The 24,544-nt window shown below is 40.5% G+C and overlaps 1 protein-coding gene across 1 annotated transcript; it reads right to left on the reverse strand.

Annotated features, from left to right (window-relative positions):
* Window positions 1–3,923: 3,923 nt before the first annotated feature.
* LOC143378702 (sodium- and chloride-dependent GABA transporter 1) lies at window positions 3,924–22,417 on the reverse strand. The gene is made up of 11 exons (XM_076830622.1): window positions 21,768–22,417; window positions 16,761–17,066; window positions 15,782–15,916; window positions 14,670–14,798; window positions 14,413–14,542; window positions 12,878–13,249; window positions 12,006–12,222; window positions 10,785–10,937; window positions 10,168–10,371; window positions 9,415–9,585; window positions 3,924–8,764 (listed from the first exon to the last, which is right to left on the reverse strand). Exons 2-11 carry the CDS (start codon window positions 17,059–17,061, stop codon window positions 8,627–8,629), a joined length of 1,950 nt encoding a protein of 649 aa, XP_076686737.1. The 5' UTR covers window positions 17,062–17,066; window positions 21,768–22,417; the 3' UTR covers window positions 3,924–8,626.
* Between the last annotated feature and the right edge of the window lie 2,127 nt (window positions 22,418–24,544).

A 24,544-nucleotide genomic window follows, 5' to 3' on the forward strand; every position in this document is an offset into this window, starting at 1 on the left:
GAGCCAGAGCAGAGCCGAGGCCGGCTAACTACCGCGGTTGGCGTTGACTAGTGTCTGACACTTCCTATTCAAATTACTTCCACCATCTCGATTCTTACCACAGTGCTTCCCACTCCCTTTCACCTTAACTATATACTTACTCGGTTCACGAAAATAAGAGCCAAGTTTCTCACCCACCAAAAGGAAACACTAGATGCGTTCGATGATATCTCCGTAACGTATCCGATCCTAGGGACTCGAAGAACTCGTATCATCTCTTTGCAGCTGATTTTGACGCACGACGTATCCACAGGTGATCCGGGATCTCCCTTTCGCGCAAATAGGATTCATCGATTACGAGGGGCTCGCGTGACTTCGCCCGCCATTCGTTCTGCTCTCCCGGCTCAATTCGGGCAACGCTCGATGAATCATTCTCCTCGCGGCGAACTTGGATAATTTCGGGGAGGGTGCACTCTCGCTTTCGTGACAGTTCCGATGCTTTCGCTGGCCCAATGTATCGGTGTGCATCGAATCCCACACGAATCGTGGCGGAATGGCGTGTCGTGCACCTGGCCCGAGATTACGCGACAGATTAATTCGGATCGAGTTTAATTACTTAATAACAACGGCGCAGCAGAGCTCTTGACGTGTCCCAAAACTTTCTAGGAATCGAGATTATCAGGTGGAAAAAGAGAAGGAAGTGTTGCGGGGAATTGTTTGTCTATGGTGGTGGATGTAGTTAGGAGGAATGTAAGAGGTAAAGCTGTTGTGATTATAGCATTGAGTATTGATAATATCTTATTTTATTTATACATATATCTTAGTCTATGTTCTACTTTTCCTGTTCCCATACCGCGAAACAACTCCATATATATATTTCTCTTCCGTTATGTAGGTTAATTATTATAGACTGCCTCGTACCTACTTAGCTACGTGCTTCGTTGTAACTAAAGGCTACTTCCCGTTAAATAAATAAATACGGTGGTGCAGTAGGAGAGGTGTTGAGATTGTGCTTGAAAATGTATTATCAGTTGAATATTGCATAAGGACACATTTTTTTATTTGAGGTTTCGTTTTCACGAATAACTTGAAGTAGGTACGTCTGATTCACAACTGGTAGAACGAAAATACGAATAGGTATGGTACACCTGCGGACGAAAAGAATTACTGTGGAAAATTAAATCGAAACCGTAAAACAGCCTTTCCTAGAACAAGGTTTTCGAACTGAATATTCTGGAAAATAAAGCCTCGTTCGAAAGCACACTATTGCGCAATTCCGATTTATTTTACCACAAGGATTTATTTTATCTGCATATACGCCATATCCGCTGTTTCAGCCTGCCAATTTCTAGTTCAGAGTTTTTGGAATAAATTTATTTCCTACTCTTTTCTTTTCACCTAGAATCACCCCCTAGTGCGTTGTACCAATTACACCCGCTATTACGCTAAATACTCCAGTTTCACTGAAGACAGTTGAGTCTTCCATTGCCAAGAGGGTTCGTTTGCATTTCCATTAATCTTCATTCCGTTCAAAGTCAAGTTTAATCGCGCGTGGTCCAAGCGGCACGAACATCTAAATAACAACCGGAAATAACCATTCCCGTACCTAAGGGACAGCCTTGTCTGATGATAGCGTCGTAAAAGTTGACAAGGTCCTTCGGGCCTGCGTTGCAGGAGAATCGATGCTTGCATCGTGAAAGTTGACACCCCAAGTCCCTGGAGCGACGACATGAATGTTGACGGGACGTCTGGTGTCCCTCGTACGCCTGGTATCCGGTATCGACGATGCATCAGAAAAGTTGACGTTGCTGGTCTCTGGAGTGTGAAACTCCGGCGCGAAAAATCGTGGCGCCGTGAAAGTTGACATTAATCCTTGCCCGGATCTGTAAGGCCGGTAGCACGCGATGTTGTTATTGTAAAAATTGCCGTCCCGTGGGCCCCGGAGCCCAGTAGGGACGATAATGGTGGGAAGTTGCCAGCAACTTTATTTTTTTCCATTCTAGTATTCAGTTTGCGGGACACGCCACCTTTGGCTTTCGTATTCCTTTCTAACGTTCAGTGGTGTACGTTGGCATCCAGGCCCTTGGAATTCAACTAATAATAAATGGTGAGAATGTGGCTATTAGCAGACAAGTCCTTCGGGTTCTTATGGTATTCAATTATAAAGGCCTGATGCTTGGTAATTCAGACTCCTGAGCACTTCTAACATCCAGCAGCGAAATTGTAAGAGTGGGCATCCAAATCCCAGAGTCGTTCTAATATTCAATTATATATACAAGTGTGCAGTTTGATGTAATTGGCTTTTGTGGGAGCTTGGGTTCTTGTAATATCCAACAGTGAAATTGCGAAGGACAGCTGACGAAATTTTTCGTTAAAGAAATTACCGTTAATTATTGTGATTACCGTTAATTACCGAATATTACTGTTGTGCTCCAATTGAACATTTATTTATTTTGAATTTAACTCAGAGGTTCCTATTTTATTCCCATCCCTTTAAATTGATCCAAGCATATCATAGTACGTATCGATCCTACATATAAAATTCTATTCAAGCTTGAATTAATTGAACTTATTTACAGTGATGAATTGAATCATAGAAAATAAGTGTGTAATATGAGGGGAATAATTTGGGCAACCGTGGAGTAGAATTTGTGTTATCATTCTATCCTATATATTCTGCGAATAATACACTGCTCAGCTGTCAAAGCAGAAGTTAAATTAGAAAATGTAAATGCCCGGGCATTATAAAAGAAGTTTCGACGTACCACCTCGGCGACATGCATTTTACTTCCGCCTGTTTGTCGCGGTTGATGAAGCGAGTCTATATATATGCTAAATATTTTCCAGCGAGTTAAAGTTCGGCTACCTAAACTTCTTCAAAAATCGATTTTAGGTATAAATACCGTGGCAAACTTTTGGTAGAAGTCTGTCGCAGCGTAGAAGCGTGGGGTGAATTACATTTCTCTCAGGTATTTAGCGACGACTTTAAAAGTATATCTCAAGCAGATATTTCATTTGTTGCCAATGTAATTAGCGAACAAAGTGATTTCGAACGAATTGAGGTGTTGAAATTTCCTGAAAATATTCTAACGATAGAAAGTAGCGACACTTTGGCACCGAATAGTAGGTAAGTACGTAGAATGTTATTTAATGGCAATTATTTATTTCTACTATCCTCGCCATCGTTTCCACGATTGCTACAGCAGAGGGGAAGTTAATCGTTGCAACTTCGAACAAGTTTGTCTCGACTCGGAACCCCCGCACAAGAATCCCAAGGTGAAATTGCCCCCGATGCAACAAATAATCCCATTATTTCCACGCCGTCCGAATGAAAACTGCATAAAACTCGATTACCAGTTTCGCGAAACTTACGAGCGAAGTAAATTGACGACGAATTGCGCGCTTCCGTCGGCTCAACGTGACTGCGGTGAACCGGGAAAAATTGTCGCCGACGGCAGAGCAATTTTTAATGCCTTTTAATATATTTGTGGCTTCGAAAAACGACAACTTTTAGCAACGTTCTAAATTTGTCGGACACCGGCTGCGTGATAAATAGTAGCAAACGCGAATACAAATTAAGTTACATTTACATTCAAGCAGAATCAATTCGAATATTAAATGGCACTGATTGCCAATTACGGGGGCATATATAAATAGCCATAAACTGTTGGAGATTAATTAAAGCGAAGTAATTAGAAGCTTGCTTTCAAGCGTTCAAGTTTTTCGCGTTGCAATAAATATTATCGACAAAATTAAGTACACACCGGTTCCTTTAAAACTGACAACTGGCATAAAAAAATTGTTTCCGTAAAAGTAATAAATAAAAATTATTTATTTATTAAGGCTGACGTCCGCAGAATTTAAAATTGACCAAATTTACAGGTCTATCGAAGGGGAATAATGGGTAGGTAATGGACGTCGACGAATAAACATAGCCGCGTGGGTGGGTATAATTGATATAATTTAATTCGCTTACAAAACAATACTGCTTCGAGATAGATTCCATTCTTTGGTACATGCAAATGTTGAAATACTGCGTTCGCCTTAACTAAATAGAGAATCTCTCGGTACAAGTGAATCCCTCGATTAGGAATCATTGTGATTGAAGGGACGAACTGTGAAGGAGTGCGGCTGGCCTAAAAAACAAATTCATCGAAACCCTCAAATCACAACCCTCAAAATTCTCACTAAAGTGTAACCACCTCCTGCCACGAATATCAATAAATCCATAAACTAAACCTCCATCACAAATCTCGCAACTACTGGCTTCGAGGCTTCCAATTTCCAAATACAAATCTCGCGCACCCTAATAAACCTTACCTATCACTAATTCAACCCATAGATTCGTCGTTCAATTGAAGCGCACACGGTTGACCAACTTTGCCCGTAGTAAAAGTTCGATCGCTCACGTTGCCTCCCTTCACATTCAATCCCCGCGGTCGCTAAAGCTCGCGCGTCGGTCCCACGGCCGATTAGCCGACTAATCCGCGGGAGTAATTAGCCTTGTTCACGCGTGGATATAAACACCGCGGCTCGATTGCGCCCCGAAGCGTTCGCGTGTGTCGCTGTTCGTAAAAGATTATCGTATATGACACTGATTACACGGTTACGCGGGGGCATGCTGACACATAGTGGCACGTGGAACAACCGACACGCGCGCAACTCCGCCGTTTCACAAGTATACGCGGTCAATGGCAGGTCCGCAAGTGACGCGCTGTCACCTGTCGATAAATACACGAGGGCACGTGTCACGCATTGTCCGAACCAATTGTGTGAATTAACACGACCCGCGCCGTGGTGATTTGGATTTTTGATGGGACTTTAAAAAGCAACGAGAAAAGTGAACCGCGATATTTAGTTACAGAGAAATAGTAGTCTATATTCTGAAGAATATATTATGAATAATCTTTATTTTTTTTATTGCATTCCCATTTAAACAGTGATATGAGAAATACCCTCTTCCTTTGAATTAAATTATCGCGACGACCAAATATCATTGGCCACGTAGCACGGGTCGTTTTAAATCGTTAGTTGGAAATATAATCGTCGACACGTGGCAAGGAAGCTGTGTTCCCTTTGAACTGTTTTGCAGTATTTATGTGTACAGTATGAGTACTGATTCGATTGGCAAAGAATGTTAGATGAGGGGGGTTTAACTTCGATGAATGTGGAGTTGGGATTTTTCGAATTTGTGTTGTTTGTGAATTACATGTTTCGGTGTACGTGTTGATTGATTGTGTGTGGGAAATTACAGTGCGATAGGAGTTCTTACGCGTGCCGTAGAATATTAATTTGTTATTGCTCAATTGCAATTGTGCTCCTGAAGTATTTCATTTCTTGGACTTCTGAAACTTTCGAATCAAGTGATTTTCAGGTTCGTTGCAAGACGCAGTGTTCTTCGCGTATCGTCGACAGTGTCCACCGTCGGCCCTTAGCTTGCGCCGTAACAGTACGAGAATAAAATATAAACGAACGTCGTATAAAGCTTTCAGACGCTTCTCAATATCGCACAACATCAACAACTGTTAAAGCTCGGTAAATACAGCGGCCGCCTGTAATCTATATAGAATTAAATTACGATAGAACCTGAATTATCCAAAGTGTCCAAATAGGAGATTTAAACGATAAAACTAAAAAGAGAGTAGACTAAGGAGACTATTTTCTCGATAATATAAATATTTTCAATCATTTCGCTTGTAAAATTGCGCAGAGTTATTTTTAACGAATATAAACTCAGGTACTTAAACAATTTTCAACAAACTCATTTCTAATGGTAGCCATCGTACGTTAATTACACAATATTAGTAGTAGGTGCCATCTCTTCTTTTACAGCGTGACTCGTGCCAGTCACAAGTGTTTCGACCAATAAACAGAAGGTTTGAATAATATAGTGTTGAAATAATAGAGCATTCGAACAGTATTTGGATAATAGAGAGTCCACTGTACAGTGTGAAACGCTCGAACGTATTAGGCCCGTTTTAAACTTGCAATTTTATTGCTCTCGTTCGCGAACGAAATAAATCAAGGCTCGATCTCTCGAAACATTGAATCTTCGAAAGCCGATACGCTCCCTCCTCCGTAAACAATCTCGCACGTACCAACGCCGTTTATTCCCTCCCATTAAATACATTATGTAACCGAACAATTCATTTCATCGTCGAACAGTATTCATTGGTCACCGAACATTTGTACGAAACACTAACACAGATACCTTGGGTAATTAAATATCGAGTAATTCTTAATAACATACCGTATCGATAGAATTACTGGGTTAGCCGAAAGGTCTTCTTCTCCTTTTCAATGTGGCGCTTCTATTGTAACGCGCAAGCTTCGTTTCCCTCAGCTCCATACGCGTGCATACAATTCGAATGCATCGAGATCTAGTTTTTATCGAACGCTTTGATTTTAAATACAAAACCCGCCATTAAGTCCCCTTAAAAAATTCAAGAAAACTTTTTGGCCACCCCGATACATTATAATCTCTCCGTGAAACTAGAATCTATAAGTCCGTCTGTATTCCTCTCGAACTTACACCGAAACGGGCTTCACAGATCGTCGCTGGATCTCTGACGCCAGTGCAGAAACCTCTGACGGGTCAAGATTCGTCTAACACAGAGCTCGAAGGTCATCAAACAAGTGAAATTAGTACCTCGATCTTGTAAATTGATCGTTCCCTTAAATCGTGCAAGGCCAAGCTACGCTTTTATGCTTTGCACCAGAGACGGGCAAACTTCTTTTCGGATGACGAGTAAACTTCCACTCGCCACAAACGGATAAGTTTTTTAGTCGAATAAGAATTAATCCGAATAAATTTCAAATCGAATACGAATTCGTCCGAATAATGTTTCAATGAAATAATAATTTCTATTCGGATAATTATTTGAGAAATTTTGTAATAGATGTTCGAATAATTTATTTGAATAAATTGATACAAATAACGAATAATTATTATTCGACTAAGTAGAATTAATTCGGATAGTTGTCTTAGATATACATTTATTCGAAACAATTCGAATAATCCCCAACTCTGTTTCACAGTAAGCGCAGTATAGATACAGGTTCTTACATTCACCACCTTAAACAAAAGTCTCGCATTTGAGGTTGAAGGGTTCGATGTTCGCGGCGAATGAGTTTTGTGCGGCCAAAGGCAACGATGAGTATTCTCTCAAACGAATCACGTACAGAAATTCACTGGAAAATAATGTACCTATATTTCGCATTGATTTCAGGTTTGATTAGCAGATTCGAACTGGTCGTGGCTTCATCCGTGACTTAACACACCGATTATAAATCGCACCAACTTATTAATTATCAAAATCAACGAATAGTTAACTCAATCCTATCATTCTTTACCACAAACTTTGCCTTAAAAGGCAAGAATGAAAAGATGTGAAACTTGAATAATAAAAATAGCAAACATTACTTTCTTAAATGTCAAGTATTACATGTTCACAAAAATCAATGAATTTTGTCGGTAGCTGAAGAAAATCGAATTTATTTTAAATTTCGCCGAGCAAAATGCATAATAATACAAATCGTGCTAATTTCAGGAGGAAATTCTATTTTCTCGGATCTGTGCTTGAAATTCGTCAATTCTAAAGAGCGTCCTAGACATATCACCACTTGGTGCTTTGAAAATTGCTTTTCCCGATCGTTCGTCGATCCATATCGCAAGAACCTCCTTTTCCTCGCTCGAATCCAGGCAGAACTATCAACTAAACGTGCATTGCGATATAAAAATAGACCTCTTCGACACGATTCCGTAAATAGTTATCTGAAAACTAGCGCTGTATAATTCACTATCATAGTACCTAAATCTCGCGTTCCCCACCTCTTCAATTAAGAATTTTGCCATACCGATCTGCCGTTTAACCACAGAAGGAGCGAGGTCGCTGTCTCTATTGCAATTTGTATTTCGTTACCAGTGGATCATCTCTAAATCATTTTTTTATTTTTTATTAACATTTCACTCGTCGAATTGCCTACGTTTCTATGATTCCACCTCGACGCACGTTGCGCTTATGTACAAATAGAGGTGTGAAAGTACACAATTGTGAAATGAAAAATATTTCTTCGTGGTGCTTCTGTGCGAAAAGAATGGCACTTCTTCAGGAACGTTTGAGGGAAAATGAAACTAGTCGGTTGTACTGGGGTATTCTAAATTTAAATCTACCGCGGAAGAACTGTTTCCTGTAAAGCCATCAGGTATCCAATGGTCCAGAATCCCCACGAAACATATCGAAATGTTTGCCACAACTACGAAATCAACTCGGAAATCGTCGAGGAATGTAAAAAATTTGACTAAGCCCAAATCTTGTTTCCTTTTTTATTATTAAAAGAAAACTCTCCGTTTGACGACCCGATAGACGCATGATTTACCTTAAGCATTTATTCCAGTTACAGTGGGGCCAGGATCTCAATGAGCACAGCTCCTTTCACGCAGTTCGTGTACTTCCCGTTTCGTTCACTGTCTCTTGTCAACGAAAGGAAGCAATGAACACTGCCTGTATCTCGCGACAGTGTCTTTGGTCGATATAACGTACACGTTTCCCTACGAACCGGCCCCGTATCTCCAGCCCCGTTAAAAGTACTACGCTTACGGTAATTACAACCTCGTTAAAGGGTAAAAAAAAGTCGCTTACAGCGATCATGTTTGACTGAGGAAACTGTTGTTCTTGGTGATCAGACCAGCGCTACTCTCTGACATCGGTATCACCGCTGACTTCTCGCCTTTTGGTAGCTTTAGGTGGGACTTTATGTTCGGCTTCAACCCCTTCAGGATATTCTGAAAGCAACCCAACCATACTTTCCTACTTAAGAATGCTTGACGTTGGTGAAAATAATAGTGCATGATAAAAGGGTGCGGGAAAAAACATTGGAAATTAATTATTTCCCTATCCCTGAATTTAGAATTTGGGTGCAGTTGAAATTCGAGGTCAATTCGCAGTTTCAAATTTCTAAATGTCGAAGACAATGCGAGGTATGCACGATTGAAGGAATTGAAATGCTACAGGTCTGACTAGTTTCAAGCTTCTGCCACTTGATATTTCAGGAGTTCGAAATTGAGTGTAATTTCGATTTTTAAAATATTCTAATGAAGCCACTGAATGAAGCCTGACGTTCTCATTAACCTATGTATTAATTGCTGCTGAGGAATATAAAGGAATGCTTTGCAGATTCTAATTAGAACGTGGTGCCTTCTTCGTTACAGTGGTTGGTATTGAAATAAGAAAACATACATTTCTGCATCTCAAAATAGAGGAAAGCAATTAAAATCTATAATTACCACAAACCTACTTAGTCCGTGTCATCATTACTCAAAAGGAGATACACATTGACTCACACCACTCTCATATTCAGTGACAAATGAGGAACACTATCATAGTATCTATGGTAAAAATCGTTTAGTCCGTTTGTACTGTGCAAGCATTTCACCTCTTTAATGGATCCTGGAGTCACGATGACATAGTAGAGAGCATAGGCTGGTATCCAGAGCATGGATGACAAACTCAGACAAACGCCCACGATTTCTGCCCACGTCGGATACTCGTAATCGCTTCCATACTTCAGAGGCTTATACTGGACGCATTGGAATACGAATATGAACTGCGAAAAGAAGTAACACTTCAGCATAATCCCTCGAAATTGTAGATGAGAACGCTTTGACTGGCGGTGGCGTATTTTCAAATGGATATTTTCTGGAGAGCAACAAAAATATTATCTAAGAGTCCTCGAATGTTTACTTGGAAAAAAACCGAGCTGAAAGTTTGCTTTTTACAAAATTTTCCCAACCAAAGTGATTAGAAGGGGCATTTCGTAAACTCTGCGCCATTCAAAGCGTTAAATTTGAAATTCATAAAGAATTTATCTGACCAACTTTAATGGAACAGTTTTAGCTGCCAAACAGATCTTTTTCCGAAAGCAGATTGTATCGAACATTATTTGCATATTGCATGTGAAAATACTAAGTACGTGCAGCGAAGAGCTTCGATCGTACTCCGAGTGAAATTGCTGGTTTCTATCAAGAGACATAGACAGATGAGTCGAATTACGCGTGTTCTAGGGCAGTCACGATGAAATAACGATGTTGTCAGAGTTGACCGATCACGTTATTCTCCGCATAGCTTCGAAGTTTTTAAATGAGCTTTGTACACTTTTAAATTATTGATGCGAGCTTAATATACTCACGACCATGATCACTGGCGCGAACACCACCCAGCAGATGTACCAGAACTTGTTCAATCGTATGCCCATCATTTGGTGGATGCAGTCGCAGAACTTCTTCGCCCCGAAGATCCACGATATCGCGATCGTTTGGAAGAAGCATACCCAGAGAATCGACATCCCACTCGCTGAATAGAAATCCATTAACTGGAATATGTAGATCCCACCCTGGAACATGGACGTACAAATTTAATCATCGCAATCTTATTGTTAGTAACGCAGAATAAGATTAAGTGGAATTTCATTGAATTATAAATTATCTACGCGACCGCCTTACTGGACCCATTACGGATTAGAAATTCAAGCTTTTACGAACTACCTGCAACAACTCCCTTTACTGAATTGAAAATTCTTTTAAGCACAGTAGCAAAAGAGAAGGTTATACAAAGCTTCTGTGTGATATATTAAAAGCTGTAAACATTCTCTGCTACAAGTTATAGAACTGATACTTTAGTAGACTTCCAGAAGCTCTTTTAATCTCACGCTCTTTTCGCAATACAATCGGAAACAAGTTGAGTGAAACTCAAAGTGGATTTGGAACTTGGAGTTCAACTGTTATTCCATGTATTTTGGATACTAACATTGGTCACCATGGGAAGCCCGAGGGCTAACATTAGACAGCAAATTGCGATGGTGAACTTCTTCCTGTGTGGACGAAGAAGTTCAGGCCAGTTGTCAACGACACCTGTGATGAAGGATTCCACAATGCAGAATTCGCTGTCGATGCCAAGTATCTATGATAGACAAAGTGGAATAATGTTTTTATACCATTTGTCTAAGATTTAACAAATTAGACAACGTTTGAGCACCTACAAATTTGTTCACAGAAGACAAGACAGTGTCTTTCACAATTAGTTAGCCTTCTTCATTTATGTGAACAAACCTGTGGATCACTGTACATAGTCTCCGATCGATACGCGTTAAGGAGACTAGGCAGTCGAAAAATCGATTTTTATTTATTGCACTTTCCGAAAGTACTATCTTTTCTCAATAAAATGCCGCTTGGTTTATAGTAAAATTCGCAAAATTGTAGATTTGACAGCTAAAAACGTCAAGCGGCAACCTATAGCGTCGCCTTTGCCCAGAAACTTTAAATACGTTTTTCTCGAATATTTTTTTCTCTTCATTTTTTCCTGATTGCGAGCGAGTTGAGGTTCAAATCGACTTGGAAAAAATTACAGGATGTGTAGAACATGTGTCATTTCGGCGCAAACCTCTGATATGGTCCGTAAAAATTCGAGACTTTCATAAAAAAAATCCGGTGACTACTTACTTTTCTTTATGAAAGTCTCGAAAAAAAATCCGGTGACTACTTAATTTTTTTTATGAAAGTCTCGAAAAAAAATCCGGTGACTACTTAATTTTTTTTATGAAAGTCTCGAAAAAAAATCCGGTGACTTCTTAATTATTTTTATGAAAGTCTCGAATTTTTACGGACCATATCAGAGGTTCCCGCCAAAATGACACATGTTCTACACATCCTGTATTTTTTTCCAAGTCGATTTGAACCTCAATTCGCTCACAATTAGAAAAAAATGAAGAGAAAAAAATATTCGAGAAAAACGCATTTAAAGTTTCTGGGCAAAGGCGAAGCTATAGGTTGCCGCTTGACGTTTTTAGCTGTCAAATCTACAATTTTGCGAATTTTACTATAAACCAAGCGGCATTTTATTGAGAAAAGATAGTACTTTCGGAAAATGTAATAAAAAAATCGATTTTTCGACTGCCTAGTCCCCTTAATAAACGTGGATCGCGGAAGAAGGTGCAAGTGCACTTTTTCGTTCGAGTGAAGTGTTCCTTACCAGCAGCATGACGAAGAAGATGATTGCCCACATCGAGGCACCAGGAAGCTTCAAGACCACCTCGGGGTACGTGAGAAACACGAGGCCTGGCCCACTTTTCACCACTTCAGATACCTGTGTGCCTTGCTCTAACGCGATGTGGCCCAGGATCGAGAAAGTCACGCAACCAGCCAGGAGACATGTCAGCGTGTTCACTATGCAAGTGATTAGCGCGTCTCTGCAATGCGAAGCTCACATTTTCAAAGGTTTCGGCGGGTATTGTCTCGGTGAAATATTTAGAATGAAATAATTATATTTGAAGAGAAAAAGGACTTGGGTGTTTCGAGCATTTCTAAAAGTAAAGAGGAAAGCTGTCGCACTTGTCTGACTCCTGTGTAAGAAAGGAATTATAAATATTATAATAATTCCCTGAATCAGAGATACTTGCATTAAAATAAAAATTCTGCAAGTTGTACTAATTGTAAGTCTTGACAAGGAGAGAAAATACTTCCTCTGCCAGCTAATCTTACACAACTTCTCAAAGAACTCAAACATGTAACATTTCACGGTTCACTTTCTTTGATGGAAACGAAACAAGACAAAATTCAATTCCCATTTTAAATAACACATTCATTCCTCTTGAATCCCAATTCCAACGCCATTTCTTTTAATCACACCTCTATTTGCTTAGGACGTTAAACGCACAGTGGCATGTACAATAAAATTACAATACGTTTGTATGAGTAGAATTGCATGACGATGTGAGAAGAAAATTTAGAAGCTTAGCTTGTAACTAATTGATTGGATGTCGCAAAGTTTTTATAAAGGTTCGAATACCGTCGTGCCCCTGACGTCGCAATGAAAGTCTAAGAATAAAAGGATCGCTTGCTTACTTGTAGCAATTGTGATGGAACTTATTGTACGACCCCAAAGCAGGCAGTGCCCCAGTGCCGATACTGTACGCGAAGAAGATTTGCGTGGCGCCGTCGATCCATGGGCCAGGCGATAGCAACTCTTTCCACCGAGGCGTTACGTAGTAAAGCAAACCGTCGTGGGCGCCGTCCAATGTCACCGCTCTTCCCAAAAGAATGAAAAGCACCACGTAGGGGAACAAGGCTGAAAACCAGATGATCTTACCGCTCTGATGTAGACCACGCCGGATGATAAAGTAAACGAGCAGCCAGCCGACAATCAGGCAACCCAACAGCTCCCATTGCATCTCACCGATGCTGTCGATACCAGAGGTGATCCCAAGAACTCGCCGTCTAGAATGTCCAAGGCGTCGTCACGAGATTAGACAAAATTCCATCTGACTGGGTGGACAGTTGGCCACTTTTCATCCTGAATTCAAGCACGGTGGCTCGGCAATAAAGCACCCTGCTTCCTAACCGCGCAGCTCTAATTCGTGTCCCGTCGTGTTTACATATTTATTTTTCACAGTTTATTCCAATTTATATATTTACAAAGGATATTCCGCTACTTGTTACACCACTGAGGTTTCAAGCACTTAACGCCAATGGGCAAACGCGACTTTTATTGTTAAATATCTCGTAAACTGTTAGGTAGCTACACGTACGGCTGAACAGGAGTGAAATATTTATCAATTCTCTGAGTTTTAGGGGGAAGTTCCGGTCTGAAAATCGATTTTTTTTTTCGAATGTTCAACCTTTTAGGAATACGTGTTTAAAAGGATTTTTTGAAATTCGTAAAATTCCCGAAGTTATAGGCATTTGAGTAGAGACAAATGCATGGGTAACACCCGGTCACTCGGCACTGGCGTAAAACTTTAAACGCGTTTTTCTTGAAACGGTGTTCTCAAAATCGGTGGAACCTGTATCTCAGAAAGTTATTATCCGATTCGTCTGAAACTTTTTTTAATTTGAAGAATATACTTCTGGCTCGTAGATAGACCAGGAAAATTAAAAAAATGACAATTTGTAATTTTTACAGGCGTTAAAAGGACGAAACATAGGAGGAAAAATGATATCAAACTTCAAGTGTCATTATTTTCTCAAAAAATATAATTTTTTGTAAATTGTTCTGGTCAGTCCACGAGCGAGTTTCATGCCCTTTAATAATCTGGCATTGTTTTTTTTTGTTTCGGACAAATGGTTTAAGTGCACCAGGTTCCACCGATTTGGACGAATTCTTTGACGCCTCGACTTTAACGACTCCCCAGTGCCGTCTGCAATGATTAATCGCAAAACAAAAAAAATATTGTTATAGTTTAAGACGTCCTTAATTCAATGCAGATAGTCCTATTAAATTGTATATAGTAGTTTTCCTTTAATTAATTCCTAAATATCACCTATTTTTATGGGCTCTGGATCGGAACAGCCCCTTATCGGGGTTTCGTCCAAATCGGTTCGTAACACCTGATATGGTTCCTTTCTGAAATGCTTACACTTAGAAAAGTTCAGTTACTTACTCCCAATATTCCTCGACGGGCGTGGTGTGATGGAAAGTGGCATTTCTCGTAGAATTTATACTTTTCGAACCGTTAACATGGAGTAAATCTTGGGAAGCGTCGTAACAATCGTCAGTGTTCCAACAGTTGCCTGCAAAATCACGAAAGCATTGATTGGTAATCTGAGGATTTCAATTACCTTGAAAATAATTCTATTTGTATCACTAAAAAAATTGATAGACTTCTAAATTCTAAATATTTCCAATTATATTACTGACCACAACCCTTCCAAGGTACTCCAGGTAGATTGGCAAAGGTGCTTATAAGATAGAACAGTGTCCAAGCAATGATAATACAGTAGTAGATGTCTAGGAAAAACACTATCGTCATAGTAGCATATCCAACCCCTAGAAAACATAAAGACCCAATGAATATCACAGAATTACTCCACTTAATATTATGAAATAAAACTTGCTCGTCTCTGCGGTAGAAGCTAATCTTTAAATGTACACAATCCCTTTACTAGGTACATCTTAAAGGGAGAAGGTCGTATGAATCGAACCAAAAACAGAAACAAAAATTTGTCCATAAATTGCTTCTAAAACGTTTCAAAAATATATTCTCAAAGTTATAGGCTGAAATTCAACTTCGTATCGATACTATAGCCTGGGGAGTCAGCGCGCCTCCGAACGCCGAGCATACTTAAAAGTCTTAAAACGCATTTTAAACACGTGTTTCTCGAAAGCACGTTTTTAAAATTGGCGCCGGGGATAACTCAAAAACTATTTGAACAGTCAACTTCAAATTTTACACACTTTTAGTTTATAATATTCCTCAGAATATGAACCACATTGTGTAACCAAATTATTAATTTTAACTACCGTTTTTAAACAAATAAAACGCGAATTTTTGGCGGAAATCTTTCAAGTTCCGCCACTTTTAAAATATGCATTTTTTTACACCATTTGTGGTTCATATTCCTACAATTGGCACATAAATTGAAAAAAAAAGTTATTGGTCTGTTTCACATAACTACCAAAGACGCTACAACCGGCGTCGTTTTGCATCTCGAAAAAAAACCTATTTCAGATACTGCTCTATTTCTTTTGTATTTATTATAATTTTACTGTTATACAATTTTTTTTTACTTGTTATAATGTTAAATAAAGTACCCTTGAAGTTACGAAAGCATTAGCGCATTGATATCTTTGCAAAAAATTTCTAAATATTGATACAAAAATAAAATATAGAAGTTACTCAAAAATACCGTTTACTAATTATCGTCCTCGAGTTCTCCACTCCAGCTTTCATACACATGAGACTTAAGATTCGTGGAACGAGACTTGACATTCCATAAGGGTTTAAAATGAAAAATGGCTGCGTGTAGTACCTTGCAACAAAGGACACAATTGTCCCACAAGCGTCATCCCTCCAGCACCGAGGTACTGCCCAATAGCCACTTCTTGGAAGAAAATCGGAATCCCACAAAACACCATGGCGATGCCATAAGTGATGAGGAACGCGCCTGCAACCAAGCAGCATTTCGTGTCACGATCGTTGAAGAGCTTTCAAATACAGGAACTGGCGTACGCCAATCAGATATTCATCGCGCAAGCTGTTTCAATTAGCCGATATCGAGCACAGCGCAATCCGAATGCACGACTATTGGCGTACGTCGCTGTATTCACCGTCAAAAATTAATTGCCCTCGGTTATTAGGAACGCTAACATTGACACTGCGCTGTTCCCGATGCATTTAAATGTTCGTCGCTCCATTTTCACGCGACTCTATAAATGGCAGGCTGGCCTCGGCGAAAGCTGCGTAACATGAATAATTATGGAATAAATACATTTGAATGGCGTTCGATAGGAGGAACGTGTCGAATGATCCTCCTCAATTATTGAAACTGAAACTCTGCGCGACCATACGAATTTGTGAGATCACTGCAGGATAAACTGGCTGCTGATATACAAATAGAAATTTTAATTCAATATTCAAATTACGTAGCTCGCGGAAAATACATTCCGATACTCTCAGAGGAAGCTGAAATTGAAAAGTTGGAAAGCGTTACCCTTGCTCGCAGGGCACAAAATAAACTGAGAAATAAAGATGATCTTGGTCTTTTAGGGATTAGAAATCTATTCGCTCGGAATTTTGCATGCCAATGCAATTTTAAATTCTCCTCCAACCAATCCCCCTACTAGCAAATAAATATCTGACCAAATCCGCTACAAACTGCATCCTTGAAAGCAATTAATTTTGAAATAGAAAATAAACTCCCAAAAAATTCTAGTCGAGAATTACTAAAGCCGGGAAGTATATTAAAATCTCTCCACCGTCGCATATTTGAAATCTGAAGGGGCACGTACCACCGCCATTTTTGTAGCACAAGTATGGGAAGCGCCAGACGTTGCCCAGGCCCACGGACACGCTGATGCAGGAGAAGAGAAAGTCCAGCTTGTTGTCCCAGCCTCCGCGTTCCGTGTCCTCCTCCCTGTTCCCAACTTCCGTCACTTTGCCCTGTGGCGAGGAGACCGTCATCTTGGGAGCAGGGCGAGTGGATTCTCTCTTCTTATCAGGCGGAACCGACTTGGCCTTGAACTCTATGAAGGTTTGCTCTGGGTCGACCTGGTCCTTCTCCTCTCCCCAGTAGTACATTTTCTCGGCCATATCCCCTGAAACCACGAAACGACCGTACGTCACACCCGGCGGCAGCGATTCGTTGAACAGAGGCTTCCGTGACATTGAGCATTTGACGTGCCGTCCTAATTCGAGGTAATCGATTCATAATTACATTTCGACGACGGTTACGTAAAATTGTCCTGCACGGGCAGGACGATCCTCGTTGGCCGCAGACACGCGATGCAATGAGAATGTAATAACAACCTGACAGTTGTATAATATAGCTGCTCCGGTGTTCTACTGTAAACTTAAGCGTGTCTCTTCGAGGAAAGTGTTCTACAGCATTCCTGCCACGCATTTGAATACTTTATTTTTTATAGACCTGCAATGCTGCACGGCGAGCTGATGCAATTCTCTGCTTGCATTGCGTAACTGTGTTTCTTTAGTGGACTATATCTGGGAATTCTTTTAAAAAATTAGGTATCAGCATTTCTGTTGCGGTTGAGAGTTTTAGTGGTTATTACTATTAGTCTGTTACTATTAGGTTATTACTATTACTTGTTAGTCCTATTACTAACAAGGAGAATATCCCAGGTGTCCGCCTCCGATTGCTTTGATTTTTGGATACGTTTCAGAGTATCGAAAAATACGATATACGAGTTTTTTTTTATAGCGGCCCGTTTTCATATTTAGGGGGTGAAGCCACCCCTCAAGTTTCATGAGAATAGGGGGTGCCAGCCTACGATTGCTTTGGTTTTTGGCCAAAGCAATCGGAGGCGAACACCTGAAAGTCTTATAACTTTGAGGGGTGGTTTCACCCCGTAAATATGAAAACGGGCTGCTATAAAAAAGCATGTATATCTTATTCTTCAGTCCTCTAAAACATATTCAAAAATCAAAGCAATCGGAGGCGGACACCTGGGGTATTCTCGTTGTAAGTTTACAATTGAAGCGAGGTGCTTTATTCGGCTGTGTTTATACCTGTTTATATGTATAAGAATGTTATGTACTCCAAATATGGCTAAATAACACACATTTTATATAAAAAAAAGACTTTAATACTAGTGGGAAGTATTTAGTATAAACGTCTACATCGTGTGAAGTATGTACGTTGAAAGTTTGGCATAACCTGGAGAAAGTAGAATCAGCTCTCTAGAACCGTTATAGCCAGACACTAAGAATCTATTGTGACAAAGAGTGTTAGGAAAGTTGTACTCTCACATTCGTGTATTTAAACACTCAGACATTGGTCTATGTATGTAAAACGGATATATCGACGAACTAATTTAGACTGATCATCCCTTAATGCTGTACTCTTGGAAGATACCCCTTCTTTGCAATCGTTCAAAGACTGCGAAAGAATAATGGATATTACATTCAAGGGAGAGAAAATTGTCGACTACAAAATCGAGGTGTCAAAGTGGCATGGGTGTTGAATCTTTCGAAATTTCTGCGTCACACAATAAACCACCCCAAATCCATTTTGTTTTCCATTTCATACGAAACTACCAAGATTAGACTTTTCGATTACCAGAAACCTCAAATCTAACGATTTCCCAAGAAATTTACTTGTATGAATCCGTATCGTTGACTTCAACCCCTAATTCTAGATTCTATGCCATTAATCCGTCGTTCCCTTATCAACGTGAAATGCACCAACGACATTTCCCCAGTTTCAGTGCAGAATACGTCGAAATCGATTTCAACCCTTTAGCGAGTGAACAAAACTGAAACGTTGAGTTACTGCGCCGGTTCTTGGAAATTGAGGATAATGGTAGGCCGTGTTCTGACTGTTGAAAGCGGAATCGATGTTTACTGTTGTGAATAAGTAAAGAGACATCGTGATGCAGCTTTCGCTGCGCTGTTTCCTAAGAATCCTGAATCATACAGGAGTGCAGAGCATTTTATGACGCAGCCCAACTAACTTTTCCTATATTTTTCCTTTTTCAGCGCTGAAATAGAACGCCTGAATCTCGCTAGCGCGCTCGAAGTAAGGCTGATTCAGACACGTCGAGTAATTTAGTCGAGTAACGAGTAATTTAATATTTTTCAGTGTGTGAACACTAAAATTTAGTCAAATAGTTTAGTAAAACAGTGGTAAATTACTAAATTATTCGCTACTCGACTAAATTATCCGACGTGTCTGTTCGAGCCTTTAGAGACAGTACTTTGTCTTCAAACACAACGGCGCAACTGTAGTGTTTCGAACCGAAAAACATTGTTTTGAATAATTAACAACTCCGCTATGTTACTTTATTTTAAATCTTTTATTGCTTGCCTGTATGGGCCTATTCTCTTTGTTCTTTATTCTCATTCATTAATTCTTAAGGACTAAAAGAAATAGTGGGTCGATCTTCCATAAAATATAGATCTACTAGCTCCCGCTTAAAATATATTGCAATATTTTCTTTGCAAATCAGAAATACACTTACAGTTAGATCCAAAACGACTTCTAAATTGTAGAGTACCTGTTCACATTTTTTTGCACAATGTTATACAGTGCAATGCGTTCCTCGCGCGTCAGAAAAAGAATTATTTTTCCTCAGAATAATTATTTACTACTTGGGGAAGTGTTTTTTTTTTTCAAAATCGAACGACTTTTAAAGCAAAGAGTGACATTGCACGGTCAACGTCAGTATTTAATATAGGAATATCGATTAAAAATACGCCATTGATCGTGGTTGCGCTGCATAGGCTGTCTGTTGTATGCACCCACTGAATTTGATTACCGATAAGCTGATGACACGCGGCACGCGACCGTGCACTCAACGTGCAACGTTTATAAATTACTTTTCCAATAAACTTTTCAATCTGCTTCCACGACACTGTCACGCGCTTCACCGTGACCTTTATTCTCGGTTAAATCCTGCTTTTCAATCGAATGCCAGCGAGATTTTCACCGGTTTGAATGAAGCACCTGTTCAAACATCGGATATTCGTCGATTAAGGTCAACAAAGCTGATAATACTGCAGGGAAATGTGTACAATCGCGGGACAGATTGAAGTTCGTTGGCTCCATGCGATTTAGTGTTAGGAATTTTCTTATTTGAAGTTGGAAATTGGCAGCTTTCGAATTAGAGTTGAAAGTGAGACACGAGACGTCGAGAAAATTTTTGAAATTTTATAATAAATAGGTATTTAGGTTTGTCTTTATTAGAGTTTCAATTTTTATTCCATTCGTATTAAATAGAAATCTAAAAAAAGGGGGGAAAGAAGAGAACTACAGTATCAACGGTAAATTCTTTTAAAAAGTCAAGAATTTGATATCTTCGTAAGTTTAAAATACATATACATTATAGTAAATGTTTTTCATGTTTCGCAAGAAAATATTCAGTTTCTAATCCACTCGTGCAGTCTCACTATTCATCAAAGGCTAACTCACCAATGACAACCTATGCAGTCCCTCTGATCTACAGGAATGCCCTCTCACATCATAGTCCTAAAAAGATGCCCCCTAAAAACACCCCAAATTCCAACATCCCCATTCATGTAAACTCGAGCAGCTTCCAGCGAAGAAAATAGACAAAAAAAAGCGAAAGAAAATCCTTCTCCATTTCATTCATTTAGCTTCATAACTTTCCAAATATCCGTACACCCTACATCAAACCATAAAGGTCTACGCACACATATCAGTTCCGTCAGTGTACGTGATAAAAATTGTAAAAAGTATCATTTCCTTGTTACTCACACTGAAACAAAGAGACCAGTGACACTAACGCCACTGAACCGTCACGGACTTGACAAGAAGAAGCGCAGCCTCTATACTTACCCCTATTAGTATTCGCTACAATACCCGTGTAACTCCGTCGCTACAAAAAAAAAAAAACGAGAACGAGAACCGCAAACTAAAAACACAGCCCTTGAACTACGATCGAGCGCAGGGATTTCATTTCAGCCAAGCCGAACATCGTGGAAGTGGTCGAACAACCCTTCGGCCACTTCCACGATCGTTCCAACGGGGGTTATTTTTAATCGAATCCCTTGACACATACGCAGTTGAACTAAAAGTCCCCTACTTCCAGAGGAACGTTCCTTCCCGCGCTCAACCCGCTTCCCTCATTACTCTCGACCCGAACCGGGGGGTTGGAGGGGTGCACGTGCCAATGAATAGTTCGCACACGCGTGTACGTATCCACGCGGCTGTGTGCGTCCGGGTACGTGGATTTCATTAGCGAGATACCCACTGTGGACACCCACGTACGCACGCGTGTGCACGCACACGGCGGTACTCGCGCGGGCGCGCGCACACGTGCCCTCTACTTGTGTACAAACACTACAAGCACACTCGTGCGCGCGCTACGGATGCTGAACGCAAAATCAATAACAAGGTTTCTGTCACGTTACGACGTGCACGTGGACGGGCGTTTCGATCGCGGAAACTTCGTGGTTAATAATCTCTCCCATAATTATACCGGGAAGAGTGGCCCTCGCCATTGATTTAGGCAGTTGGCGGCTGTTTTCTGAACGTCGCGCGAGAAAGTAGTGGGTGTATTTTGGGGCCAAATGGAACCTAGTCTTCGGAGACTTCGTGCAGCTTAGTATCATGAAAGAGAAGTCAGTGATTGGGGTGTTAAGAAGCAGCCAACAAGCTTGCCATCAATTTCCCTCGTATAACTAAACCTCACCCACGATCGAGGAGTACTACCGATTTATGTACACCAATAACGTATTCGAATACCTACGTTATAAGCCCTTGGAAGAGCTGAAGATGTTAATTGAGAGATGATCGCTACGGATGTAGAAGCGTATCTTACCAGTAGAAGTGGACCGGCGGAATTCCTCAGTAGATTAAAGACCTGCGTCGATTTCCCCGCGGCAGAATCTCCTCGGAATCAATCCCAGTCGGCTCAGATTCGATGTTTACACTCTTCCTCAAATTACCAGCCACCCGGCTGGACACCCACGTCTTTCTAACGCGACTGCACGCTGGGGGAAGATAGCGGCGGCGTAGAACAATCACGCCCGTCCCTTAAGCCTTTGAACGTCGCCAGGCTCCTTCTTCGCGGGACCGTGATCTCGATGGGGCGTTGTCGAGGCGAAACGTGATACGGGAACACCACAGAGCGAACAGCCGAACGAACTTACTGCTCCAGAGATTATTGTGTCTAGAGGATCGTTGTGTGCCTCGTGTCGACCTACCTCACAACGGATGTCGTTACAGAATAATGCTCCAATGGAAGATGGGGAGTGTTACCCCTTTTGGGCGCATGCGCGGCAAGGGACACCCCCTCCACGGGGGTCCAGCCGAACTGTTCTCGATGGTCGGAGAAACCTTGCGACTCCTCTGTCGCCTATGGCGAATAATCAAAGGGGGCGACGGGGACGCGGCTGCTTAAATGACACGGCCTCTGGTCGGTGGCGTTTAGCAAGCCTGAGATTAGGTCGGGTGCGTGAAAGGACGATGGAAGATTTGTCGTTCATCGATTCTAACTTGTGGTGAAACTTTTATTTCAAGGTAATAGGAATTTCTCAATTCAGTGTCCAAATAGAATAAAAAAAAAGTTGAAACTACTGAGAGAGAATATTACGAAAATGCTATCTTTCTATGATCGAATATGGTAATCCGGGGGCACGGCAGTGCCTCCGCCGCAACTCAGCGTACTTTTCACCCCCCACCCCCCATAACTTTGTGCTGGAGTTACCCAGAAACCTGAAACTTCTATTTATCTAGAGTACTTCGCAAACGGAACTAAATCTCCATATTTCACGTTTCTATCTGTTCTAGTTCATAAGATATTTGAACTCAAAGTTTCGTTATTTCGACACTGACCGATCATCAAAAATCAGACGTACTTCTCGCAGCCCTAGAAACTTGAACTTTGGCAGACAGGTAGTGTCTGGGATACAATGAAAGAAAAAATTAAAAAATCTGGAAAAATCCTCTTCACTAACAATTTATGATAGAAATTCGATATCTCTGGAACCACTGAACAAATAACCATGAAATTTGGTAGGTTCCTCTTAGCCCCCAGGTGCTCGCTAAGAAATTTAAAAAAAAAATCTCGCCACCCTATTACCGAAGAACGATACATGAAAGTTTATGTTTCGGTATTAAATTTGTAAAATTCAAAAATTTCATTTCTGTAGTTTTGGCCATAAAATCGCAAAATTTCCCCACTGTGCGCCGTAACGTAGTCACAGCGCGGAGGAGCCCCACACTCCGCAAAAATCGCGCGATCTTCTCACGCGAGGCGCGAATGCGGCCGCGACCGCCAGATGGCTGGGTACCCGCGAATCACGTTTCTAGCGTGTAAATATTTACACGGTTTCGCTGCAAATATCGCGGTGCGACACAACGGATAGCCCCGATACAATAACAGGTGAGTTTTATAGTATGGGAACTGAAATGTTACATTTAAATGATGACGGCGAAACGCGTCATCATCAAGTAGTCCCTATGCATGAAGATGGTTCGCGTCTTTTTCACTCTGAATCGTAAAGGACCCAATTGCTGACACCTAACCAATTACTGCCACCTTAAGCTATTTTACTTAAAATAACGAATAAATAAACTATAGTATATAATCTATAGTATAGATAAATAAGCTATTTTACTTAAAATAACGAATAAATAAACGTTGTAAAGTCATACACAAAAAGAATTATGTAATTCAATCTATAATCTATACTATAGAATTATGTAATTCTTTTTGTGTATGACTTTACAACGTTTATTTATTCGTTATTTTAAGTAAAATAGCTTAAGGTGACAGTAATTGGTTAGGTGTCAGTAATTGGGTCCTTTACCCTACGATAACACAGCCAGCCTCATCGTGTATGATATCAGGAAATGGAGGATGTCGTACAAATAGGAGTGAAATCCCAGTAATCCAATCAGAAATATTTCATGGAAAAAATGTAGCCAAGTCTCGTTGACTCTTTACCCGTAAACAGTTGTGGGATCTCATGCAGAACCGAGTCTAGCGCGCTCTCATTAACTCTGACTCTTTCATTCACAAATCACTCCCAGTCTACATCAGTGAAGGGATTGGGGACGGATCTTCTCGTGCATGCGCAGCGATTTTAGCATCAGTATAATACAAGTTTCGATAAAACGGGGTACCTTGATCACCCTGTTGCTTTCCTGCCAATAACACTACACCTATTAGTTGCGCCCCAACATAGATACGTTACTGCAAAGGCCGCGCATGTGCGTGAAAACCCGATCCCATCACTGGTCTACATAAAAAATGAAATAAAGATAAAAAAAAATAACTTCTACTCATGAAAAATTTTGAAAGGAACAAACAAATCGGTTCCGAAAAGAGAATAGCCGAACCAGCAACGTCTATGGAAAAGATACTTTGTTCTGCGTGCGAAGAAGAGTACACTGATCCTCCAGAAGACTGGTGCCTGCGCAAACTACGAAGGTCGGGGTAATGTTATGTGCTATTACTGTTACTTTGATTTAAAAAAAAATGAATTGTAAACTCTTAGTCGTTTTGCTATATTGCCACAACTATTGTATGTAGGAAAATAAAACACTTTTGTTAAAATATCTCGTTGCGTTCTTTTGCCCCATAACACGCGA

Source organism: Andrena cerasifolii, chromosome 2 (assembly GCF_050908995.1).
Source record: "Andrena cerasifolii isolate SP2316 chromosome 2, iyAndCera1_principal, whole genome shotgun sequence".
NCBI lineage: Eukaryota > Metazoa > Arthropoda > Insecta > Hymenoptera > Andrenidae > Andrena > Andrena cerasifolii.

Bases quoted from the DNA above. Each gene is read 5' to 3' on its own strand.
- LOC143378702 (XM_076830622.1), bottom strand. From the start codon at position 17,061: ATGGCCGAGAAAATGTACTACTGGGGAGAGGAGAAGGACCAGGTCGAC. The intron at 10,372-10,784 runs GTTAGTATCCAA...TCCATGTTCCAG, and splicing joins GGCTTCCCATGGTGACCAAT to GGTGGGATCTACATATTCCA. The intron at 9,586-10,167 runs GTGAGTATATTA...TTCTTTTCGCAG, and splicing joins TCGCGCCAGTGATCATGGTC to TTCATATTCGTATTCCAATG.